At 39.1% G+C, this 23,099-nt stretch overlaps 1 protein-coding gene across 4 annotated transcripts in view; it reads left to right on the top strand.

Annotated features, from left to right (window-relative positions):
• FBXL2 (F-box and leucine rich repeat protein 2) overlaps nucleotides 1-23,099 on the top strand; it is a 124,286-nt gene that overhangs the window by 67,960 nt on the left and 33,227 nt on the right. For 3 of the 4 annotated variants that reach the window (XM_058442042.1, XM_058442041.1, XM_032162194.2), the window contains exons 3-5: nucleotides 12,303-12,357; nucleotides 12,619-12,693; nucleotides 17,774-17,868. In XM_058442042.1, coding sequence (XP_058298025.1) covers nucleotides 12,303-12,357; nucleotides 12,619-12,693; nucleotides 17,774-17,868 — 225 coding nt within the window. Of the gene's footprint in view, nucleotides 1-12,302; nucleotides 12,358-12,618; nucleotides 12,694-17,768; nucleotides 17,869-23,099 lie in introns of those variants that run through there. The other variant, XM_058442043.1, reaches the window with a different exon arrangement.

The raw sequence follows: 23,099 nt of genomic DNA, 5'->3' as shown, positions 1-23,099 counted from the left end.
TTGTGGATACACAGTAAGCATATATGTATTTATGGGGTATATGAGATACTTTGATACAGGCATGCAGTGTATAATAATCATATCAGGGTAAATGGGGATATCTGTCCCTTCAAGCATTTATTCTTTATGTTACAAACCAATTATACTCTTGTATTTTTAAGTGTAGAATTTATTATTGACTATAGTAACTCTGTTGTGCTATCAAATACTAGGTCTTATTCATTCTAACTACTTTTCTTACCCATTAACCATCCCTATGTCCCCTCTACATCCTCCTGCCCTCACCCTTCCCAGCCTCTGACAACCATCCTTCTACTCTCTACGCCCATGAGTTCAATTGTTTTAATTTTTAGCCCCCACAAAGAAGTGAGAACATGTGAAGTTTGTCTGTCTGTGCCTGGCTTATTTCATTTGACATAATGACCCCCAGTTCCATCCGTGTTGTTGTAAATGATAGGATCTCATTCTTTGTATGGCTGAATGTATATATGTTGGATGTTGGATGGGATATATGTTGGATATGTATGGATGAATGTATCCATTGTATATATGTCCCACATTTTCTTAATCCATTCGTCTGCTGATGAACACTTAAGTTGCTTCCAAATCTTGGCTATTGTAAACAGTGCCACAACAAACATGGGAGTGCAGATATCTCTTCGATATACTGATTTACTTTCTTTTGGGTATATACCCAGCAGTGGAATTGCTGGATCATATGGGAGCTCTGTTTTTAGTTTTTTTGAGGAACCTCCAAACTGTTCTCCATAATAGTTGTATTAATTTACATTCCCACCAACAGTGTGTGAGGGTTCCCTTTTCTCCACATCCTTGCCAGCATTTGTTGTTGTCTGACTTTTGGATATAAGTCGTTTTAACTGGGGTGAAATGATATCTCATTGTATTTTGATTTGCATTTCTCTGATGATCAGTGATAATGAGCACCGTTTCATATACCTGTTTGCCATTTGTGTCTTCTTTTGAGAAATGCCTATTCAGATCTTTGGCCCATTTTTAAATTGGATTGTTAGATTTTTTTTTCCTATAGGGTTGTTTGAGCTCCTTATATATTCTGGTTATTAATCCTTTGTCAGATGTGTAGTTTGCAAATATTTTTTTCCCATCCTGTGGGTTTTCTCTTCACTTTGTTGATTGTATCCTTTGCTGTGCAGAGACTTTTTAACTTGATGTGATCCCATTTGTCCATTTTTGCTTTAGTTGCCTGTGCTTGTGGGGTATTACTCAAGAAAAATTTGCCCAAAACAGTGTCCTGGAGCATTTCCCCCAATGCTTTCATGTAATAGTTTCATAGTTAAAGGTCTTAGATTTAAGTCTTTAATCCATTTAAATTTGATTTTTGTATATGGTGAGAGATAGGGGTCTAGTTTCTTCTGCGTATGGATATCCAGTTTTCCCAACACCATTTATTGAAGAGACTGTCTTTTCCCCAGGATATGTTCTTGGGACCTTTGAGTTTATTATAGGTATATGGATTTGTTTCTGGGTTCTCTATTCTGTTCCATATATGTCTGTTTCTATTGGCAGTACCACGCTGTATTGATTACTATAGCTCTGTAGTATAATTTGAAGTCAGGTAATGTGATTCCTCCAATTTCGTTCTTTTTGCTCAGGATAGCTTTGGCTATATTCTGGGTCTTTTGTGATTCCGTGTAAATTTTAGGATTGTTTTTATTCTATTTTTGTGAAGATTGTCATTCGTATTTTGATAGGGATTGCATTAAGTCTGTCATTTGCTTTGGGTGATATGGACTTTTTTTTTTTTTTTTTTTTTTGAGATGGAGTCTTGCTCTGTCACCGAGGCTGGAGTGCAGTGGCGCTATCTCGGCTCACTGCAAGCCCCGCCTCCCAGGTTCATGCCATTCTCCTGCCTCAGCCTCCCGAGTAGCTGGGACTACAGGCACCCCACCATGCCTGGCTAAGTTTTTGTATTTTTAGTAGAGACGCGGTTTCACTGTGTTAGCCAGGATGGTCTCTATCTCCTGACCTCGTGATCCACCCACCTCGGCCTCCCAAAGTGCTGGGATTACAGGCGTGAGCCACCGCGCCTGGCCGATTTGGACATTTTAACAATATTGATTCTTACTTAAACCCAGGAGGCAGAGGTTTCAGTGAACTGAGATCGCACCACTGCACTTCAGCCTGGGTGACAACAACAAAACAAAACAATTGATTCTTCTAACCCATGAACATGGAATATCAATATCTTTCTGTTTTTTTTGTTTGTGTTCTTTTTAATTTATTTCATTAGTGTTTTATATTTTTATTGTAGGGATCGTTCACTTCTTTGCTTGATTCCTTATTTAATGTTATTTAATTTTATTTGTGACTTGTAAATGGGATTACTTTTTAAATTTCTTTTTCATATTGTTCACTGTTGACATATAGAAATGCTACTGATTTTTGTATGTTGACTTTGTATCCTGCAACTTTATTGAATTTGTTTATCAGTGCTAATCATTTTTTGGTGGAATGTTTAGGTTTTCCCAAATATAAGATCATATCATCATCAAACAAGGATAATGTGACTTCTTACTTTCCAATTTGGATGCCCTTTTATTTCTTTCCCTTATCTGTTGCTCTAGCAAGGACTTCCAGTACTATGTTGAATAACAGTGGTGAAAGTGGTCATCCTTGATCTTAGAGGAAAGGCTTTCAGTTTTTCTCCATTCAGTATGATACTAGCTGTGGGTCTGTTCTATGTGGTTTTTATTATGTTGAGGTATATTCCTTCTATACCTAGTTTGTTGAGGGGTTTTATCCTGAAGTTAGGTTGAATTTTATCTGGTGCTTTTTCAGTATCAATTGAATTGATCACCAGTTGATCAATTGATTGGTGTTTGTCCTTCATTCTGTTGATACAATGTATCACATTGATTGATTTGCATATGTTGAACCATCCTTGCATCCCTGGGATAACTCTCACATGGTCATGATGAATGATCATTTTAATATGTTGTTGAATTCGGTTTGCTAGTATTTTGTTCAGAATTTTTGCATCAATATTCATCAGAGATATTGGCCTGTAGTTTTCTATTTTTGGTCTTGTGTGGTTCTGGTATCAGGGTAATACTGGCCTTGTAGAATGAGTTTGGAAGTATTCCCTCCTCATCTGTTTTTTGAAATAGTTTGAGTGGGATGGGTATTAGTTTTTCTTGAAATGTTTGGTAGAATTCAGCAGTGAAGCCGTGAAGTCCTAAGCTTTTCTTTACTTTGGTGACTTTTTATTATGGCTTTGATCTCATGTTCACAAATTTGATAACTTAGGTGGAAAGGACTAATTCCTTGAAAGACACAAACTACCAAAAACTCACACAAAGAGAAGTAAACTGAATAGGCATATATATTAAAGAAATGTAATTAATAGTTAATAACCTTCCAAAACAGAAAGCACCAGATGCGGATGGTGGTTTTACTGGTGAATTCTACCAAACATTTAAGAAAGAAATGATACCAGTTCTCTATAATATTGTCCGGGAAATGGAAGCAGAAGACTTCCCTAACTCATTCTGGGAGCCCAGTGTTACTATAATACCAAGACCATACAAAAATATTACAAAAAAGGAGAACTCAAGACCAACATTTTTCATAAAAATAGATGCAAAAATCTTTAACAAAATATTAGCAAGTCAAATCCAGCGATGTATAAAATAATTATATCCCACAATAAAGCAGAATTTATTTCAAGTATGCAAGGATATTTTAACATTCAAAAGTCAGTGTAATCTATTACATCAACAGACTAAAGAAAAAAATCATGTGGTCACATCAGAAAATGCAGAAAAAATATTTGACAAATTGGGGCCCATTCATGATAAAAATACTCATCAGACTAGGAATAGAGAGGAACTTCGACTTGATAAAGAACATCTACACAAGACCTACAGCTAACATCATACTTTTTTTTTTTTTTTTTTAAAGACAGAGCCCAGGTCTGTTGCCCAGGCTGGAGTGCAGTGGTGCAGTCTCTGCTCACTGAAACATCTGCCTCCCGGGTTCAGGTGATTCTCCTGCTTCAGCCTCCCCAGTAGCTGGGATTACAGGCCTGCGCCACCATGCCTGGCTAATTTTTTTGTATTTTTTAGTAGAGATGGGGTTTCAAGATATTGGGCAGGCTGGTCTCAAACTGCTGACCTCAAGTGATCCACCCAGTTTGGCCTTCCAAAGTGCTGGGATTACAGGCGTGAGCCACTGCACCCAGCCAACATCATACTTAATGATGAGGAACTAGATGCTTTCTCCCAGAGATTGGGAAAGAAAAAGATGTCCCCTTTCACCACTCCTGTTCATCACAGTATTTGAAGTCCTAACTAATGTAATAAAATAAGGCAAGAAAAGAAAAGATATACATTGGAAAGAGATAAAATTGGCTTTGTTTGCAGTTGACACGATTGCCCATGTCATGAAAACCCCAAAGAATTGACAAAAAAATAGTAATAATAAACCTCCTCCTGGGCCGGGTGTGGTAGCTCATGCCTGTAATCCCAACACTTTGGGAGGCTGCGGCAGGTGGATCACCTGAGGTCAGGAGTTTGAGACCAGCCTGACCAACATGGTGAAACCCTATCTCTACCAAAAATACAAAAATTAGCCGGGCATGGTGGTGGCAGCTGTAATCCCAGCTACTCAGGAGGCTGAGGCAGGAGAATCGCTTGAACCGGGAGGCAGAGATTGCAATGAGCCAAGATTGTGCCATTGCACTCCAGCCTGGGTAACAGAGCAAGATTTTGTCTCAAAAAAATAAAATAAAATAAATAAACCTCCTCCTGTAACTAATTAGCAATTATAGTAAGGTTACAGGATCTAACGTTAATATTACAAAAGTTACTTTCCTGTATACCTGCAATGAACTACTGGAATTTGAAATTTAAAATAATACTGTTTACATTAGCATCAAAAAAATGAAATACCTAAGTAAAATTCTGAAGAAAATTTTGTAAGATCTATATAAGGAAAACTACAAAACTCCAGTATTCCAGTGAAAGAAATCAATGAATATCTTAATAAGTGAAGAGATACTACATATTCATGGATAGGAAGACTCAGTATTGCTAAAATGTTAACTTTTTTCAAGGTGATATATAGATTCACCAAAATCCAAATCAAAATTTTACTAAATTTGCGAGCAACAGGAGCAACAGGAACTCTTATTCATTGTTGGTGAGGATTCAAAATGGTACCACCAGTTTAGAATACAGCTTGGCAGTTTCTTACAAAGCTAACCATAAATGTATCATTTAGTCAAGCAATCATATATTTAAGTCACAAAACTGGTTTTGTGGATGTTCATAAACCTGCTTGGAAAAGCAAGCTAGGTGCAGTGGCTTGTGCCTATAATCCCAGCAACACAGGAGGCTGAAGCAAGAGGATCACTTGAGGCCAGGAGTTTGAGACTGTCCTGGGCAACATAGTGGGACCCCCATCACTTAAAAAAAAGTTAATATGGAAAAGCCAAAGACTGAGAAGAACCAGCACAGTACTGAAGAAGAAAAAAGTCAGAGGACTGACACTATTGGACTAATTTTAAGACTTAGTATAAAGCTCCAGTAATCGAGACATGTAGCATTGGTGAAAGAATAGATTAATGGACCAATGAAACAGAATAGAGAGCCTAAAAGTAGAGCCACATAAATAGTCAACTGATCTTTGACAAAGGAGCAAAAGCAAGTCAGTGGAGAAAGTATACATTTTTTTTCAACAAATGGTGTTGGAAAAATTGGACATCTATATTTAAAAAGATGAAGGTAGACACAGACCTTTCACAAATATCAACTCAAAATGGATCATATACCTAAAAGTAAAACACAAAATTTCTAGAAGAAAGTGTAGGAGAAAATCTAGGTGACCTTAGATTTGGCAATGAGCTTTTAGATACAACACCAAAAGCACTATTCATGAAAGGAAAAGTGAGTAAATTGGACTTTATTAAAATTTAAAACATCTTCTCTGAGAAAGGCACTGTTAAGAGAATGAAAACCACAGACTGAGAGAAAATATTTGCCAAATGTATAATAAAGGACTTGTGTGCAATATATGTAAAGAACTTTTAAAACTCAACAGAGAGAAAATCAGCTGGGCTCTGTGGCTCACACCTGTAATCCCAACACTTTGGGAGGCCAAGATGGGCAGATCACTTGAGGTCAGGAGTTCAAGACTAGCCTGGCCAACATGGTAAAACTCCGTCTCTACTAAAAATACAAAAATTAGCTGGGTGTGGTGGTGTGTGTCTGTAATCCCAGCTACTGAGGAGGCTGAGGCAGAGAATTGCTTGAATCCGGGAGGCAGTGGTTGCAGTGAGCTGAGATCACACCACTGCACTCCAGCCTGGGCAACACAGTGAGACTCTCTCAAAAAAAAAAAAAAAAATCTCAATAGTGAGAAATAGCTCAATTTTTTAAATGGGCAAAAAATCTGAACAGACATTTTACCGAAGAAGATATGCAGATGACAAGCATAAGAAAAGATGCTTAATACGATATGTCACTAGGGAATTGAAAATTAAGACAATGAGATACCACTGTATACCTATTAGAATGGGTAAATTTCAAAAATCTAAATACAAAATGGTGGTAAGATGCAGAGCAACAGGAACACTTATTCACTGTTAGTGGGGATTCAAAATCGTACAGCCAGTTTAGAATACAGCTTGGCAGTTTCTTACAAAGCTAACCATAAATGTATCATTTAGTCAAGCAGTCACATACCTAAGTATTTATTCAAATGAGTAGAAAATTTATATCCACACAAAAACCTACACACAAATGTTTATAGCAGAATTATTCATAATCACCCCAAACTAGAAGCAACTAAGATGTCCTGCAATAGGTGAATGGATAAACAAACTGGTATATTCACACAATGAGATATTTTTCAGCAATAAAACACCAGTAAGTTATCATGCCATGAATAGACTTATTTTTTCAGCAATAAAACAGCAGTAAGTTATCATGCCATGAATAGACTTGGAGGAACCATAAATGCATATTGCTAAGTAAAAGAAGCCAGTCTGAACAGTTACATAGTGTTTGATTCCAGTCATATGGCATCTGGAAAACACAAAACCATAGCGACATTAGATCAGTGGGGCTGGGCACGGTGACTCATACCTGTAATCCCAACACTTTGGGAGGCCAAGGCAGGAAGATTGCTTAAGGCCAGGAGTTCAAGACCCACCTGGACAACACAGACCCCATCTCTTCAAAAAATTTTTTTTCTAATTAGTTGGGCGTGGTGGTGTGGCTTTAGTCTCCCCTGCTTGGGAGGCTGAGGCGGGATGATCGAGTGAGCCCAAGAGGTTGAGGCTGCAGTGAGCCATGATCGTACCACCATACTCTAGCCTGGGTGACAGAGTGAGACCATGTCTGGGAAGAAAAAAATCAGTAGTGGCCAAGGGTTCATGAGGAAGAGAAGAAGGGTGAATAGGTGAAACATGTTGTTGACAGTAAACTATTCTGTGTGATACTGTAATGGCAGCTACCTAACATGCATTTGGCAAAACCTCTAGAACTAACTGTATAATACAGAGTGAACTTTGTGGTAAACTATAGACCTTAGTTAATAATAATGTATCAGTTTGGTTCATTAATTGTAACAAATGTACCACATTAATACAACATGTTAATGATAGGGGGAACTATGTGTGTCTGTTGGTGGGGGTGTATATAGTAACTCTCTATACTACTTGCTCTTATTTTAAATAAAAATTTTAGGCTGGGCCCGGTGGTTCGCGCCTGTAATCTGAGCATTTTGGGAGGCCGAGGCGGGTGGATCACCTGAGGTCGGGAGTTCGAGACCAGCCTGACCAATATGGTGAAACCCCGTCTCTACTAAAAATACAAAATTGGCTGGGTGTGGTGGTGTGCGCCTATAATCCCAGCTACTCAGGAGGCTGAGACAGGAGAATTGCTTGGACCTGGAGGCAGAGGTTGCAGTGAGCCGAGATCACGCCACTACACTCCAGCCTGGGCGACAGAGCGGGACTCCATCTGGAAAAAAAAAAAAATTAAAGGGGAGATAAACAAATGTGAAAGGTGTTAAAATTGTGCGTGTGCCAAATGGAAATATTTTACAGGCTGTAACAAAGGAATTATAAAATAATTGAAAGGCAGGAAAAAAACCTATAGTAAGCATCATAATTGAATAGTGGCAGCTTTTTCTCTGAGATGAGAATGAGACAAAGATGTATTTCATTACCAGTTGTATTTATCATTGTACGAGAGAAGATCATAGCCACTGTAATAAGCAAAAGAAATAGAAGGTATAATTATTGGAAAGGAGGAAAGTCAGTTCATTATTCACTGGTGAATTGATGTTTTATGTGGAAAATCAGAATGAATGAACAAATTTAGAAATATTGTTGGGTACAGGGTCAGTATGTGAAAATTAACATTATATACTGGCAGCAATTAAAGAATGACATTTTTTTGTAGCAATGGGGTTTCACCATGGTGCCCATGCTGGTCTCGAATTCCTGGGCTCGGGTGATCCTCCTCCCTCAGCCTTCCAAAGTGCTGGGATTATAGGCATGAGCCACCACTCACTGCCAAAAAATATTCCATTTTAATAAGAACATCAAATAACCAGGAAAAAAATCTAAAGATGAGCAAGGTATCTATCTGGAAAACTACAAAAATTACTGTGAAAAATTAAAGAAATCCTAAATAAATTTTGAAATGGATCATGTTTCTGGATTGGAAGATTTTTTTTTTTTTTTTTTTTTTTTTTGAGACAGAGTCTCGCTCTGCCGCCCAGGCTGGAGTGCAGTGGCGCGATCTCGGCTCACTGCAATCTCCGCCTCCCAGGTTCGCGCCATTCTCCTGCCTCAGCCTCTCCGAGTAGCTGGGACTACAGGCGCCCGCCACCACGCCCGGCTAGTTTTTTTTTTGTATTGTTAGTAGAGACGGGGTTTCACTGTGGTCTCGATCTCCTGACCTCGTGATCCGCCCGCCTCGGCCTCCCAAAGTGCTGGGATTACAAGCGTGAGCCACTGCGCCCGGCCTGGAAGATTTAATATTGTAAAAATCTCAATTATTCCCAAATTTTCTACAAATTCAATGCAATCCCAGTAAAAATTTCAGAAAGTTTTCTTGTAGAAATTGATATGCTGATTCTGAAACTTAATAGGAAATTCCAAGGATCAAGAATAACTAAGATAATCTTGATGAAGAAGAACAAAGTTGAAGGACTTACGTTACCAGACATGGTGACTTATTATTAAAGCTTCATAATTAAAACAGCCTTACTGGCACAAAGACAGACTAATGGAGCAGAATACAAAGTCCAAAAGTATATCCGATCCCTTGCTCCTCTGTGATTATTTACAACCAGGGTGCTATTGCAGTGCTTGCCTTGTAAAGTTGAGGCTATCACATTTGAGATAAGGAAGCACTTTCTAGGAAAGAATGTTTTGGAGGGGTCAGAACTCAGTTTGCCACTCATGTCGCTATCTGCGTTTCTGTTGACGGTATCCCAGGCTGTGTAATTCAGGGCATTACTTTTACTCGTCGAAACATGAGTCAGGAATTGGCTTTGGCGTCAGTGTGGTAATTTGGAGTATCGCCACGCCTATTTGTGCAAATTCAACTACTTTCAGTTTAAAAAGTTGGGGAGAGACTGGAAATAATGTAAATAATTTAGGCAATCTATTTTTTCATTCAGTAATCATAAAACTAGGTAGTAAGCATGAGATGAGAAATGTGAATTCCTGTTCCACCTGTTGGTTCCTGTATGTGTCTCAGCGTGTGAGCTCTTGCTTCACTTGTGAGTGAAGCATGAGTCCAGTTTGTTCCAAACAACATACTCACTAAACGAAAACTACTTCATTTATTATTATCAGTTAAGAAATAGCACTGGCGACCTAAATAAGGAAACTCAGGCAAAATTAATCTAGAGAGTTTATTTGGGGCAAGTTTGAGATTGCAGCTCAGGAAACACTGGGAAGTGATCCCGAGAATAAAAGAGTTGCTCAAGTTGTTGTGTTTTGTTTTGTTTTGTTTTGTTGAGATGGAGTCTCGCTCTGTCGCCAGGCTGGAGTGCAGTGGCGTGATCTCGGCTCACTGCAACCTCTGCCTCCCGGGTTCAAGCGATTCTCCTGCCTCAGCCTCCTGAGTAACTGGGACTACAGGTGCACACCACCACGCCCAGCTAATTTTTATATTTTTAGTAGAGATGGGGTTTCACTGTGTTGACCAGGATGATCTCAGTCTCTTGACCTTGTGATCCACCCGCCTCAGCCTCCCAAAGTGCTGAGATTACAGGTGTTAGCCACCGCGCCCATCCTGCTCGTTTTTAAAGAAAAAAGGATGAATCAGGAGAGGGGGCAGTTACGAAAGTTGTTTTTGGGAACTCTTATGGGTTTCCAGAAGTAGCATTGATTAGTGATTGATTGTACATTGTCTAACTATAGGGTAGGAGTTAGAGTATCCAGCATATGGTATTGTTAGGTTACTTTATAGCTACTTGTGTCCGTCATTCTAGAGCCCACATAGGGGCACACATCTCTTAGATTAAAAGTTTCTTTTCTTTCTCGGGATCTAGCCCAATCCTGAGGGAAAAGCAGCTGTGTTAAGCTTTCCAAAGCAGTATATGTAGTGGTCATGGCTTGTGCTCTTGAACCAGACTACCTGGGTTCAAATCCTAGTTCAGTGTGCCCTGGGCAGGTTACTTAACCTCTATCTCAGTGTCCTTATCTGTAAAATGGAGATAGTAGTAGCATAACACCTCATAGCAGTGAACTAGCATGTAAACCATCGTTGGCACATAGTCGGTGCATAATCAGTGTTAACTATCTTTGTTATTACCAGTATTGTTATCACTGAGACCTGATAAAAGTGGTATGCTCTTAAGGGATTTTCAAGGGAAACAGCTAACTCTTTTTTTACCTTCGGCTTATGCTTTTAGAACCCAATCCCTGCATGAAACATGATTCTACTGTACTAGGCTAGTTTCTCTGTTTCGTGTTTGTTTCTGTAGGAAGCTGACAATCGGATGTGGCTAGCTGTGGGATGGTCATATGTCACAGAACACAGCTATTAGGGGCAGGAGAGCCTTTGGGTTGGGCAATGTAGATGTGTAGATATCCCAAAATACATTGAATATGTATGTTTAAGTACACATATTTTAGCCACCAGCATTTTTCTATGTACAAAGATCCACTGAATCTTTTAAAGTCAATGTAGCCCTTATTATGCTTCTATCCTTTGCTTTTCACTAGAAAATGATTGTAGCCTATATTGTAGGATGGCATCTATGCAGTCAGTATCCCATGGTACTGCATGTGGGTGCATTATTGTAGGGTACAACACTTTGATGTTTTATGATTCTACTCTTTTTCCCTGAGTCCATGGATTTTTATCTCACCACTGATTGTTGCCTTTGAAGAGTTTTGAGGAACATTATAGGTGGCTGTTTGCCATCTTACCACTCTCCCCCTTCCACACTCAGAGGCACAGACTCTCATATTTACTTTCCAGGACTCTGAAAACTGAGGCACTATTCTTGTTCTTGACTTCAACCCTGTCCACTTTTCTTCTCACAGAAAAGCTGCCCTTTGTTTTCAGCTGTCACTCTGCAGTGCTGAGGCGCACAGGGCTGTTTGCTCACATACTATCAGCAGCAGCTCCTCTCCTTGACTGCCAGAATGTCGAGGCTTCACTCAGTCCCCTACCATGCTGGCAGCTACTGCTTCCTCTAAGGCATTACTGATGCCAACCAAGATTTTGTTTGCTTCTGTCTGCTTTTCTTCCCCCCCCACCCCTTCCCACCCCGTCTTTCCTATGTTCTCCGGCTCCTTGGCTTTTGCTTAGGAAAAACTGATCACTTATAGACTTTGCCAACTAATGAGCTCCATCTTTCTGCCAGGCGAACAAATACTTCAAACCAAATGGGCTTTGTCATCAAGCTTTTTTTGACAATGTTATTTGAGGCTCAGGCATCTGAGCCTGTTCAGTGCATCTACCACCAAAAGAGGGCTTATGCTAGAGAATTGGTCTTCAAATAGAACCAATTATGGTCTTTCCTGTGTCCATTTCTTAGAACAAGAGAAATATAAGCTTAATGAGTTCTAAGGTAATTTGTATTGTGTGTCCAAAATAGCTTCTGAACATGCAAACACTTAATATTTCACTGTAGTGATGTAAAGTTATAGTGCACTTGTATATTGCAGATTGAGGAATCTTGAAAAAACTTATGTATCCAGGTGGCGGATTAGAGTTTATCTTTCAAGTTATAATTATCCTGAAATGTTAACACCATCTCATTTTTGTGTTTTTTTCCTCTCTCTGTAGAATATTTTCCTTCTTGGATATAGTAACTTTGTGCCGATGTGCACAGATTTCCAAGGTAGAGTATTCACCAGATTTTTTAATCAATAAATATCAAGTTTTATTAGAATGAGTTTTAGTTCAAATTACTGAAAATTAAAATTTTATTATCTTTTATACTTAATATAACACAATGGTATAATTTTGCATTTGATGATTAACTTAATATACATCAAAAATAGGAGTTTGGAAATAAAGGTTAATCAAGACTTTCTTTAATAGTCTCAATAAATGTGTTTCTTTCATCCCAATCCCTCTTCCTTTACCTCCCACCTTCCAGGCTTGGAACATCTTAGCCCTGGATGGAAGCAACTGGCAAAGAATAGATCTTTTTAACTTTCAAACAGATGTAGAGGTAAGTTAGCTTTGGTTTAGACAAAAAACTTTTTAAAAAGATGAGTAGCTGTTCCCTCTTTTCCTGCCTTTTTATTTTACTGCATTTAGATCTAATATTAAAGTGCTGAGGTAGAACAGAAAGAAGAAAAACTGGAAGGGATTTGCATACATCAAAACAAAATCCTGCTTGCATTTTAAATTGTATCAGTAACAGATTTTTTTCCCTCATTTATGTTTATAGTCTGAGTTTTACTACCCAGCTTTTTAAAGCCACACACCTACATCATTATCACCTGGTTCAGTGCTTTAACCTTAAGAGACTTAACAAATACTTACTGATCTAGAAAATCCACCGAGAATTCTAATTCAGCATCAAAAGTGGAGAAATGGCAGAAGCAGAAGCCCAAGAGTGAGGCTGGAGATCTAAAGTGTCATCCCAGCTCTGCCACTTAAGTCATATAATCTCTCAGTACTCTGTTTTATTATCTATAAAATAAAGTAATAATTAAGTCTTATACAATTCCAAGATTCTGATATATTTATCTGTAAATATGTAAATATCCCCTTAAGTGTGGTAAACCTGATGAAATGAGGAAAGTTTATGTTAAAACAACTTTGGTATTCAATACTAAATTTCTAACCAAAAAGAAAGTTTAGGCAGGGGATAAAAAAAAAAATTGTACTTAGGAATTGTCTGAAGCGCTGGTTTGAGGGTCTTGAGATTCTGAAGTTTATTTTCTACCTAATATAAAACGTAATTTATTTCCAGTTTAGCAAACTTACAGTAGTGGAAATGCATTTTAATTTAGTTACCCACATAGTATGTATGCCATGTGTTTTTACCAAGATGTATATATTGGTTTTTTTTTTTTTGCTTGTTTTGGATAAGGAAATAAATGTGTTTAACAGTGGGATTGAGCTAAGCGATTTCCTGCTAGCTACTTAACCTGGCTTGACCTAGACAAACTAATGGTCTAGGTCAGTTGTGGAGACTCTTCACCTCCTTCTCTAGGTTACTTACTGCCTGAGAGTCTCTGGTTCTCATCTTAAACCAGTGAAGCACAATACTTACAGTAAATGGGGCAGAGCAGAAGATTTCCCTTTATTAAATAAAGGAGGAAACCCCTTATTTCTATCATATTGTGGTGCTCTGCTCTTGGAAGGGGGCAGGGACCTCAAGGATTCATGCCCATCCTGGAAAGATAAGCTCTAGTTCCTGGCTTAACACTGTAGTTTCTGAATTAGGTGTTCTTTAGTGCTCTTTTGAGACTTAACAGCAGTGATTACAGTAGTACTCCACCTAAACATGCCAGCATTCCATGCCAGTGAATATAATTGCCCTTCAAACTGATCATACCTAAATCTTTGTTCACTGTGTTTACTTAGTGATGATGTGGAGGACATTTAATTTCTAAAAATTGTAGTCATTTCTACTGACCACAAAGGAGAGTTATTGTTTTGAAAAAATTGAGCAAAATACTTTCTCTTTTTCTGTGGTTCTTCATGTCTCCTCAATTTTGATGACTTTTCCGACCATACAACTTTTTTGGAAAGCACATGAAGAACTTTTTTTTTTTTGTTTTGTTTTTTGAGACAGAGTCTCGCTCTGTCACCCAGGCTGGAGTGCAGTGGCATGGTCTCGGCTCACTGCAAGCTCCACCTCCTGGGTTCACGCGATTCTCCTGCCTCAGCCTCCCATGTAGCTGGGACTACAGGTGCCCGCCACCACGCCCAGCTAATTTTTTTTTTTTTGTATTTTTAGTACAGACGGGGTTTCACCGTGTTAGTCAGGATGGTCTCGATCTCCTGACCTCGTGATCCGCCTGCCTCGGCCTCCCATGAACTTTTAAAGTCAGGCTGGGTGCAGTGGCCCACACCTGAAATCCCAACACTGTGGGAGGCCATGGTGGGCAGGTCACTGGAGCCTAGGAGTTCAAGACCAGCCTGGGCAACATAGCAAAACTGCGTCTCTACAAAAAAATGAAAAAACAAAAATTAGCCAGGCACAATGGCACATGCCTGTAGTCCTGGCTACTCAGGAGGCTGAGGTGGGAGGATCACCTGAGCCCAGGAGGCAGAGGTTGCAACAAGCTCTGATTGTGCCATTGCACTCTAGCCTGGGTGACAGAGTGAGGCCCTGTCTCAAAAAAAAAAAAATTATTTTGATATTAAAAAGTACTACTATTTCAAGTAAATTGCCTTGTGCGTTATTTGATTACAAGATTTTAGCTGACTGCTGACTTTCAGCTAACTGCCATATAAACACATCCCAGAAATACTTAAAAGTATATCCACCAAAGGGGAACCAGTTTATGGTTTACCAGTTATATAAAGAATTGCATGTGAAAACCTAAAATAGCTGGCACCAAAGTTTCAATCTAGTCATAACACTTAGCTTCCCTTTTGGGCTAGCCCCCTTGGTCCAGCCTAGATTATGAACCAGTCTTGGGGTCTGCCATAGTCCTTAAACAAGACCCTTTGGAGGATGCTTGCCCTAGGAAGCATTTTATGAATAGTCTTAAAAATATGCACTTTGGGAAGGAAATAGTAACTTTTGGATATGTTGAGAGAAAAGAGAAGTTGCCAAGGATGAGGATCAACACACTAATAATATTTGCTGTGTGCCTGACACTGTTGTAAGCACCATATTAAAGAAACTGAGGCAAAGGTTGAGTAACTTACCCAAGGTCACTCACCTACTAAGAGGAGACTGTAGGTATCTTGAATGGTGGGTTGCATGACTGGCACATGAAGAAAAGGCAGAGTAAAGCATCTAGGTGACAAGTGCACACAGTACCTTTCCTTCATCATCACTCTTTCCTGAATATGTGTAGTTTACCTGAAGTTTGGGTTGGCATTTTCTGTGCCTTTAAAACTTGGACATTTTGTTGTCAGTGTCTTCATGGTTATTGAAGATTGTACTAGGCCAAAAATGAGAAATAACTAAGTAGTGTGTGAATCTAAAAGTGATAACTCCAAGGGTCTTTAGCCCATTTTAGGGCTGATTTTTCTCTAAAGCCCTTCATTCTAAAAGCATGCCTATAACATATTGTCTAATAGATAAGACACAGAGTCATTGGCTTGAATATTGCACTGAAATGGATTTGCATTTTTCCCTCTCTTAGTTGGAAACAGTGGAACAGAAAATTGTCTATGCAGTTTTGTATTCCAGTACAAGAACTTTGCCCCAAAAAAGGACGACTAGAAAGTTTATATAAATGTTACTAACTTGAAATGGAGAACAGTATATTAGGTGCTCCATTTGTAGACATTGGTGTAGAGCTGGGTTTTTTTTCCTGTTTATTAGGTACTTAAATATATATCTTTGATTTCTAAGTCATAATCTTTTTCCCCCTGGTGACAAAGAATTATTTTACAGTTGTCTGGAATTTTGCTTCAAAAAATATTAATAATTATTAATGCAGGTAGTCTCAAGAAAGTATAAATAAATGCTAGCAGTATCAAAGATTGGATTTTCAACATAATTAAGATGTTAGCTAGGTAACAATATGTATCCTGTGGGGTTTTTTGTTTGTTTGTTTTTATGAGACAGAGTCTTGCTCTGTCACCCAGGCTGAACTGCAGTGGCGTGATCTTGGCTCACTGCAACCTCCGTCTCCCAGGCTCAAGCGGTTCTCCTACCTCAGCCTCCTAAGTAGCTAGGACTACAGGCCTGCCCCATCATTAGTAGAGAAAGGGTTTCACCATGTTGGTCAGGCTGGTCTCGAACTCCTGACCTCTAGTGAATCACCTTCTCAGCCTCCCAAAGTGCAGGGATTACAGGCGTGAGCTACTGCACCTGGCCCCTGTCGTTTTGATGTATCCTGGTGAATTCATCATGCTCACAGTTCAGTGCCAAGATTGCTGTTTTATAAAATGAGGATAATATTATTCAAAACCAATCAAAAGTTCAAATTGTCCCTTTGAACTTTTCCTCCCTTGTGGAGGTAGAGGTTGTAGTTATTATTTGTAACTACCTTCTTCCACAATGCATTTCTGTATTCCTTTGCCTTCAGCAAGCACCTCAGCTGGTCATGGTTCTTTACCTGGTGAAATGACTCAGACCTTTATTCCTGAAGGTCTGGTCATTAATAGTCATGCTTGGATTAGGTTGTTGTAGTTTGCTACTGACATAAATCACAGGGCATGGTAGTACTACAGGATGGCCTAAGGGATCTTCTGTATTCCACACATACTCTTTCTTACCTCCATTTTGGGAGTGTGCATGAAGTTTTTTGACTATTAAATGAGCCATAATAGGTACAAGAAATTGTTCCTCAAAAAGTGGAAGTAAACCAGGTGCCATGGCATGTTCCTGTAGTCCTACCCTACTCCGTAGGCTGAGGCAGGAGGATCACTTGAGCCCAGGAGTTTGAGGCTGCAGTGAGCTATGACCACACCACTATACTCTAATCTGGGCACCGAAGCGAGACCTCCCAACACCAACCCCGTCTCTAAAGAAAAAAAGTGATTTGAAATAGAAAACATTTTTTAAAAAGTGGAAGTGCTTAATCATTGTTCATTGTTCATTTTCTTTTTGCTTCCTCTAATATCTCTGCCAGTACTCAACAAAAGTTCCTTTTTCAAAGCAAATGTGTTTAAGTAGAGGACAGCTAAGGAGGATGAGGGGGAGCTTTTGCAATATATTGTTATACTTTTAAAGTGGTAATGTTTAGCTCAAGTAGGATTTTCTTTTTAAAGCAGCATTGTCTTAGATCTCTGCTCAGTGGCTGGTATTCCCACAGCTAACCTCAAAAAGCCTTTTGATTGATGGAATAGCTGTGACCTGGGTAGGGAGGGCCCAACCCCAGGGCTAAGACTTTCAAAAGGCAGTGTACAGGTTTTGGTTTTTGCATTTGTGTTTGTTTTTGTTTGTTGGTTGGTTTTAGAATACTTAATGCTTTAATTGAGAACATTTTTCAGTGCTTGCAGCCCCTGTATGCATTAAGGATAGAACTGAGGTGTTACAGGAATGTTCCAAAATATTTTCTGTTACACTTGGAAAAATACATTCAGTTCCTAGATTTCAAGTTGTTTTGCTGTTAGATAAGCAGCATGAAAAAACAGTATTTTTTGTCCCCGAACTTTCTTGATTAAAGGGTCGAGTGGTGGAAAATATCTCGAAGCGATGCGGTGGATTCCTGAGGAAGCTCAGCTTGCGAGGCTGCATTGGTGTTGGGGATTCCTCCTTGAAGTAAGTCAAATCCAGTGACTCACTGTCATGGCAGCTTGTAGCATTTTCCTCAGCAAAAATAAACCAAGCCTATTATATGCTCTTCTTCTGTTAAAATTCTTTCTGTGGTAATTTGCATAGAGTAATGAGAGGACCAGGACTTTGGAATAGCAAACCTGGGTTGGAAACCAAGCTGTACTGTTGTTAGGGATGTGACCTTGGGACAAATTATTTCACCTGGCTGAGTGTCAGTTCTGTCTTCTGCAAAGTCAGGGCAGTTATAGCTCCCACAGGACTGTCATAGACATAACAAGAAATAACATGTACGAAGTGCCTACCTCTTTTCTATTCCCTTCTTCACTTCGGCATCTTCCTAGTTTTCCTCTCATAATTTTAGCTACCTTTATATATAAATTTTAGTAATTGATAAAATATTTCAAAAATTTCCTTGGCATAAGCTAGAATTTTGCTTACACATAATGAGATGTGATTTTTACATTAATTTTATTATGGTTAGCAATATATCCTATCCAACCAAATATTTGCCCATCTCTTACTGGATAGCCATTATTTATTGGGGTGTTTTGTTTGTTTGTTTGTTTTTTTGAGACCGAGTCTTGCTCTGTCACTCAGGCTGGAGTGCACTGGTATGATCTCAACTCACTGCAACCTCTGCCTCCCAAGTTCAAGCGATTCTCCTGCCTCAGCCTCCTGAGTAGCTGGGATTACAGTCCTGCCCCACTGTGCCCAGCTAATTTTTGTATTTTTAGTAGAGATGGGATTTCACCATGTTGGCCATCTGGTCTTGAACTCCTGACCTCACCCGTCTTGAACTCCCAAAGTGCTGGGATTACAGGTGTGAGCCACTGCACCCAGGCTGTTGGGAATGTTATCAATATTAAGGATGTGTACTGGCCAGGCACAGTGGCTCATGCCTGTAATCCCAGCTCTTTAGGAGGCTGAGGTGGAACGATCCCTTGAAGCCAAGAGTTTGAGACCAGTGTGGGCAGCAAAATGAGACTCTTCTACCCAAAAAAAAAAAAAAAAAAAAAAAATGTGCTTTGAGGATTTCTGGAGACAGAGATGATTAAAACCTTCATGTCTTTATCCTCATGGCCTCTAGTATTGCTTAAGAGGTTGGCTAAATTAGGATATACCCCCCCATAACCTTGGAATACACTTTGTGTTCTTGCAGACCTAAATATTACCACAATGTACAGCAATCACAGACTTCCAGTAAGAATGTGCAACATACAGTGAATGCAGGCAGTAGAATTTATAATTCAAACATCTGCTATACCACTGCTAAAAAAAAATTGATTCACAACATCTTTTAAGTATAAAAACACTCACTTTAAATGTTATGGAACAAAATGATTTTCCTTAAATCAAGAAAATTCTTTAAATCATGAATTAGATTGGCTCTTTTAAACATGTTTAAACAATCCTCCACCACTTGAATTGCCATGTATTATTTATTTTATATATTATTGGATCCTATTTGCTACAATTTTGTTAAAAAATTTTGCATTTGTGGTCGTGAGGAATATTGTCTTATGATTTTATTTTCTTATAATGCTTTTGTCTGGTTTAGGTATCAAGGTAATACTGGCTTCGTGGAGTGAATTGGGAAGGATTTCCTCCTATTCACATTTCTGGGGATGTGTTCAGTGGCTGACATCTATAACCCCAGTGCTTTGGGAGGCCAAGGTGGGAGAATCACTTGAGCCCAGGATTTTGAGATCAGCGTGGGCAACACAGCAAGACCCCATCTCTAAAAAAAAATTAAGTAGCTCGGTGTGGTGGTGCATACCTGTAGTCCTAGCTATTTGGGAGGCTAAAGTGGGAAGATCACTTGAGCCCAGGAGTTCAAGGCTGCAGTGAGCTATGATCACACCACCATACTCCAAGCTGGGTGACAGAGTGAGACCCTATCTCTAAAAATAAAAACAATTTGGGGGCGCCGTGGCTCATGCCTGTAATCCCAGCACTTTGGGAGACCGAGGCGGGTGGATCACGAGGTCAGGAGATCGAGACCGGCCTGGAAAACATGGCGGAACTTCGTCTCTACTAAAAATACAAAAATTAGCTGGGCATAGTGGCACGTGCCTGTAGTCCCAGCTACTCGGGAGGCTGAGGCAGGAGAATGGCCTGAACCCGGGAGGTGGAGCTTGCAATGAGCAAGCGACAGAACAAGACTCCGTCTCAAAAATAAATAAATAAAAAATAAAAATAACAATTTTTAAAAATTCTAGGAGTGTTTATGTACAATTTGTATTTTTAAAAAATGTTTTGTAGAATTCACTATTGAAGCCGTCTGCTTCTGCATGTTTTTGGGGGGGAAGGTTTTTAATTACAAATTCAATTTCTTTTTTTTTCTTTTTTTTTTTAGATGGAGTTTCACTCCTGTTGCCCAGGCTGGAGTGCAATGGCACAGTCTTGGCTCACTGCAACCTCAAGGGATTCTCCTGCCTCAGCCTCCCAAGTAGCTGGGATTACAGGCACCCACCACCATGCCTGGCTAATTTTGTATTTTCAGTAGAGACGGGGGTTTCACCATGTTGGCCGGGCTAGTCTTGAAGTCCTGACCTCAGGTGATCTGCCTGCCTCGGCCTCCCAAAGTGCTGGGATTATAGGTGTGAGCCACCGTAGCCGGCCTCAATTTCTTTAATATGTATAGAACTCTTCAGATTATTTCTTCATAAATGAGTTTTGGTAGTCTGTGTCTTTCAAGGAATTTGTCCATTTCACCTAAGTTCCTGGACTTATTAGCATTAAGTTGTTTATAATATCCTCTTATTTTAATATCTGTAAAATCTGCAGTGATATCCCCTCTCTGATTTCTGAAATTGGTAATTGTTGTCTTTTTTTTTTTTTTTGGTCCTCGTCAGTCTATTAAGAGGTCTGTCAATTTTATTGATATTCTCAAAGAACCAGCTTTTGTTTTCACCCATTTTTCATTGTTTTTCTGTTTTCTACTTCATTTATTTCCACTCTGATCTTTATTATTTCCTTCCTTTTGCTTACTTTGGGCTTCATTTGTTTTTGTTTTTGTTTTTTCTCTAGTTTGTTAAGATGGAAGCTGAAGTCATTGATTTGAGACCTTTTTTTCTAGTATGGGAGTTTAATGACATAAACTAAGTCAATACTTTGGGGAAAATTTATGCCACAAATTCTTATATGCTATGTTTTCATTTTCACGCGAAGTGCATTCTAATTCCCCTTTTGATTTCTTCCATGACCCATGGGTTGTTTAGAACAATATTATTTAGTTTCCAAATATTTGGACATTTTCCAGAAGAGCACGTTAATGATTCCTAATTCAACTCAGTTGTGATCACAGAACATAGTTATACCCTGAATCATTTTAATTTTATTGAGACTTGTTTTGTGGCCAATAATATGGCCACTCTTGGCAAGTGTCCCATGTGCACTTGAAGAGAATATATATTCTGCTGTTAGATGAAGTGTGCTATAAATGCCAGTAGGTCAGGTTGGTTGATAGTGTTGAGCAGATCTTCTATATTCTTACTAATTTTCTGACTACTAATTTATCAACTAATAAGAGAGGAGTATTGAAATATCTGCCTATAATTTTGTATTTGTCTGTTTCTCCTCACAGTCCTATCAGCTCTTGCTTCATGTAATTTGAAGCTCTGTTATTATGTATATAAACATTTAGAATTGCTATGTCTTTTTCATTGATTGTCCTTCTTTTATCCCTGATAGTTTTCTTTACTATAAAATCTTCTTTGTCTGATATAGTCACTCCAGCTTTCTTTTGACTAGTGTTGGCATTATATATGTTTTTGTATCATTTTATTTTAATCTATTTGTATCTACATTTAAAGTTGATTTTTTATAGTTGGGTGTTGCTTTTTTTTTTTTTTTTTTTTCCAGACAGAGTCTCGCTCTGTCACCCAGGCTTGAGTGCAGTGGAGTGCAGCTCACTGCAGCCTCTGCCTCCTGAGTTCAAGCCATTCTCCTTCTCAGCCTCCTGAGTAGCTGGGACTACAGGCGTGTGCCACCACGCCCAGCTAATTTTTTATATTTTTAGTAGAGATGGGGTTTCACCATGTTAGCTAGGATGGTCTCGATCTCCTGACCTTGTGATCCGCCTTCCTCGGCCTCCCAAAGTGCTGGGATTACAGGCGTGAGTCACCGCGCCCAGCTGGGTGTTGCTTTTTATCCAGTATGACAATCTTTGCTTTTTAATTTGGGTTAGACCATTTGCATTTAATATGATTATTATGGTTAGGTTTAAATCTACCCTCTTGCTGTTTGTTTTCTATTTTTCCCATACATTCTTTTTTCCCTTTTCCTCTTTTTCTTTCTTCTTTTAGATTTTTTTTTTTTTTTTGAGACAGGGTCTTGCTCTGTTGTTCAGGCTGCAGTGCACTGGCACAATCTCGACTCACTGCAGCCTCTGCCTCCTGGATTCAAGTGATTCTCGTGCCTCAGCCTCCCAAGTAGCTGGGACTACAGGCATGGGCCACCTTGCCTGGATAAGTTGTGTATTTTTAGTAGAGACAGGTTTTCACCATGTTGCCCAGGCTGGTCTTGAACTCCTGACCTCAAATGATCTGCCCACCTCAGCCTCCCAAAGTGCTGAGATTACAGGCATGAGCCACCATGCCTGGCCAAGATTAAGTGTTTTTTATGATTTCATTTTATATTCTTTTTTAGCTTCATTTCTATAACTTCATATGTTTAGTTGTTGCTTTAGAGTTTATTGACCGCATTTTTAATTTAGTACAGTCTACCTTCATATTGTATTACATAACACTTCCATTTCTCCTCACTCGGTCTTTATGCTATTGTTGTCATACGTTTTAATTCTACTTATATAAACTTCATAATAGATTTAGTATCTTTGTTTAACAGTCAATTATTTTTAAGAGATTTATTATCATTATTATTATTATTATTATTTTAGACAGTCTCACTTTGTCACCCAGGCTGGAGTGCAATACCATGGTCTAGGCTCAGTGCAACCTCTGCCTCCCAGGTTCAAGTGATTCTTGTGCCTCAGCCTCCCAAGTAGCTGGGACAACAGGCATGTACAACCCCGCCCGGCTAATTTTTGTACTTTTAGTAGAGACAGAGTTTTGCCCTGTTGGCCTCAAGTGATCTGCTTGCCTCAGCCTCCCAAAGTGTTGGGATTACAGGCATGAGCCACAGTGCCCGGCCTATTTTTAAGATATTTAAATTTAAAAGTTGTATACACCCAAGTAGTTGCTATGTCCAGTCAT

Source organism: Hylobates moloch, unplaced genomic scaffold (assembly GCF_009828535.3).
Source record: "Hylobates moloch isolate HMO894 unplaced genomic scaffold, HMol_V3 SCAFFOLD_8, whole genome shotgun sequence".
NCBI classification, from domain to species: domain Eukaryota; kingdom Metazoa; phylum Chordata; class Mammalia; order Primates; family Hylobatidae; genus Hylobates; species Hylobates moloch.
The sequence above is the reverse complement of the archived record's forward strand: the minus strand, read 5'-3'. Positions and strand labels throughout refer to the sequence as shown.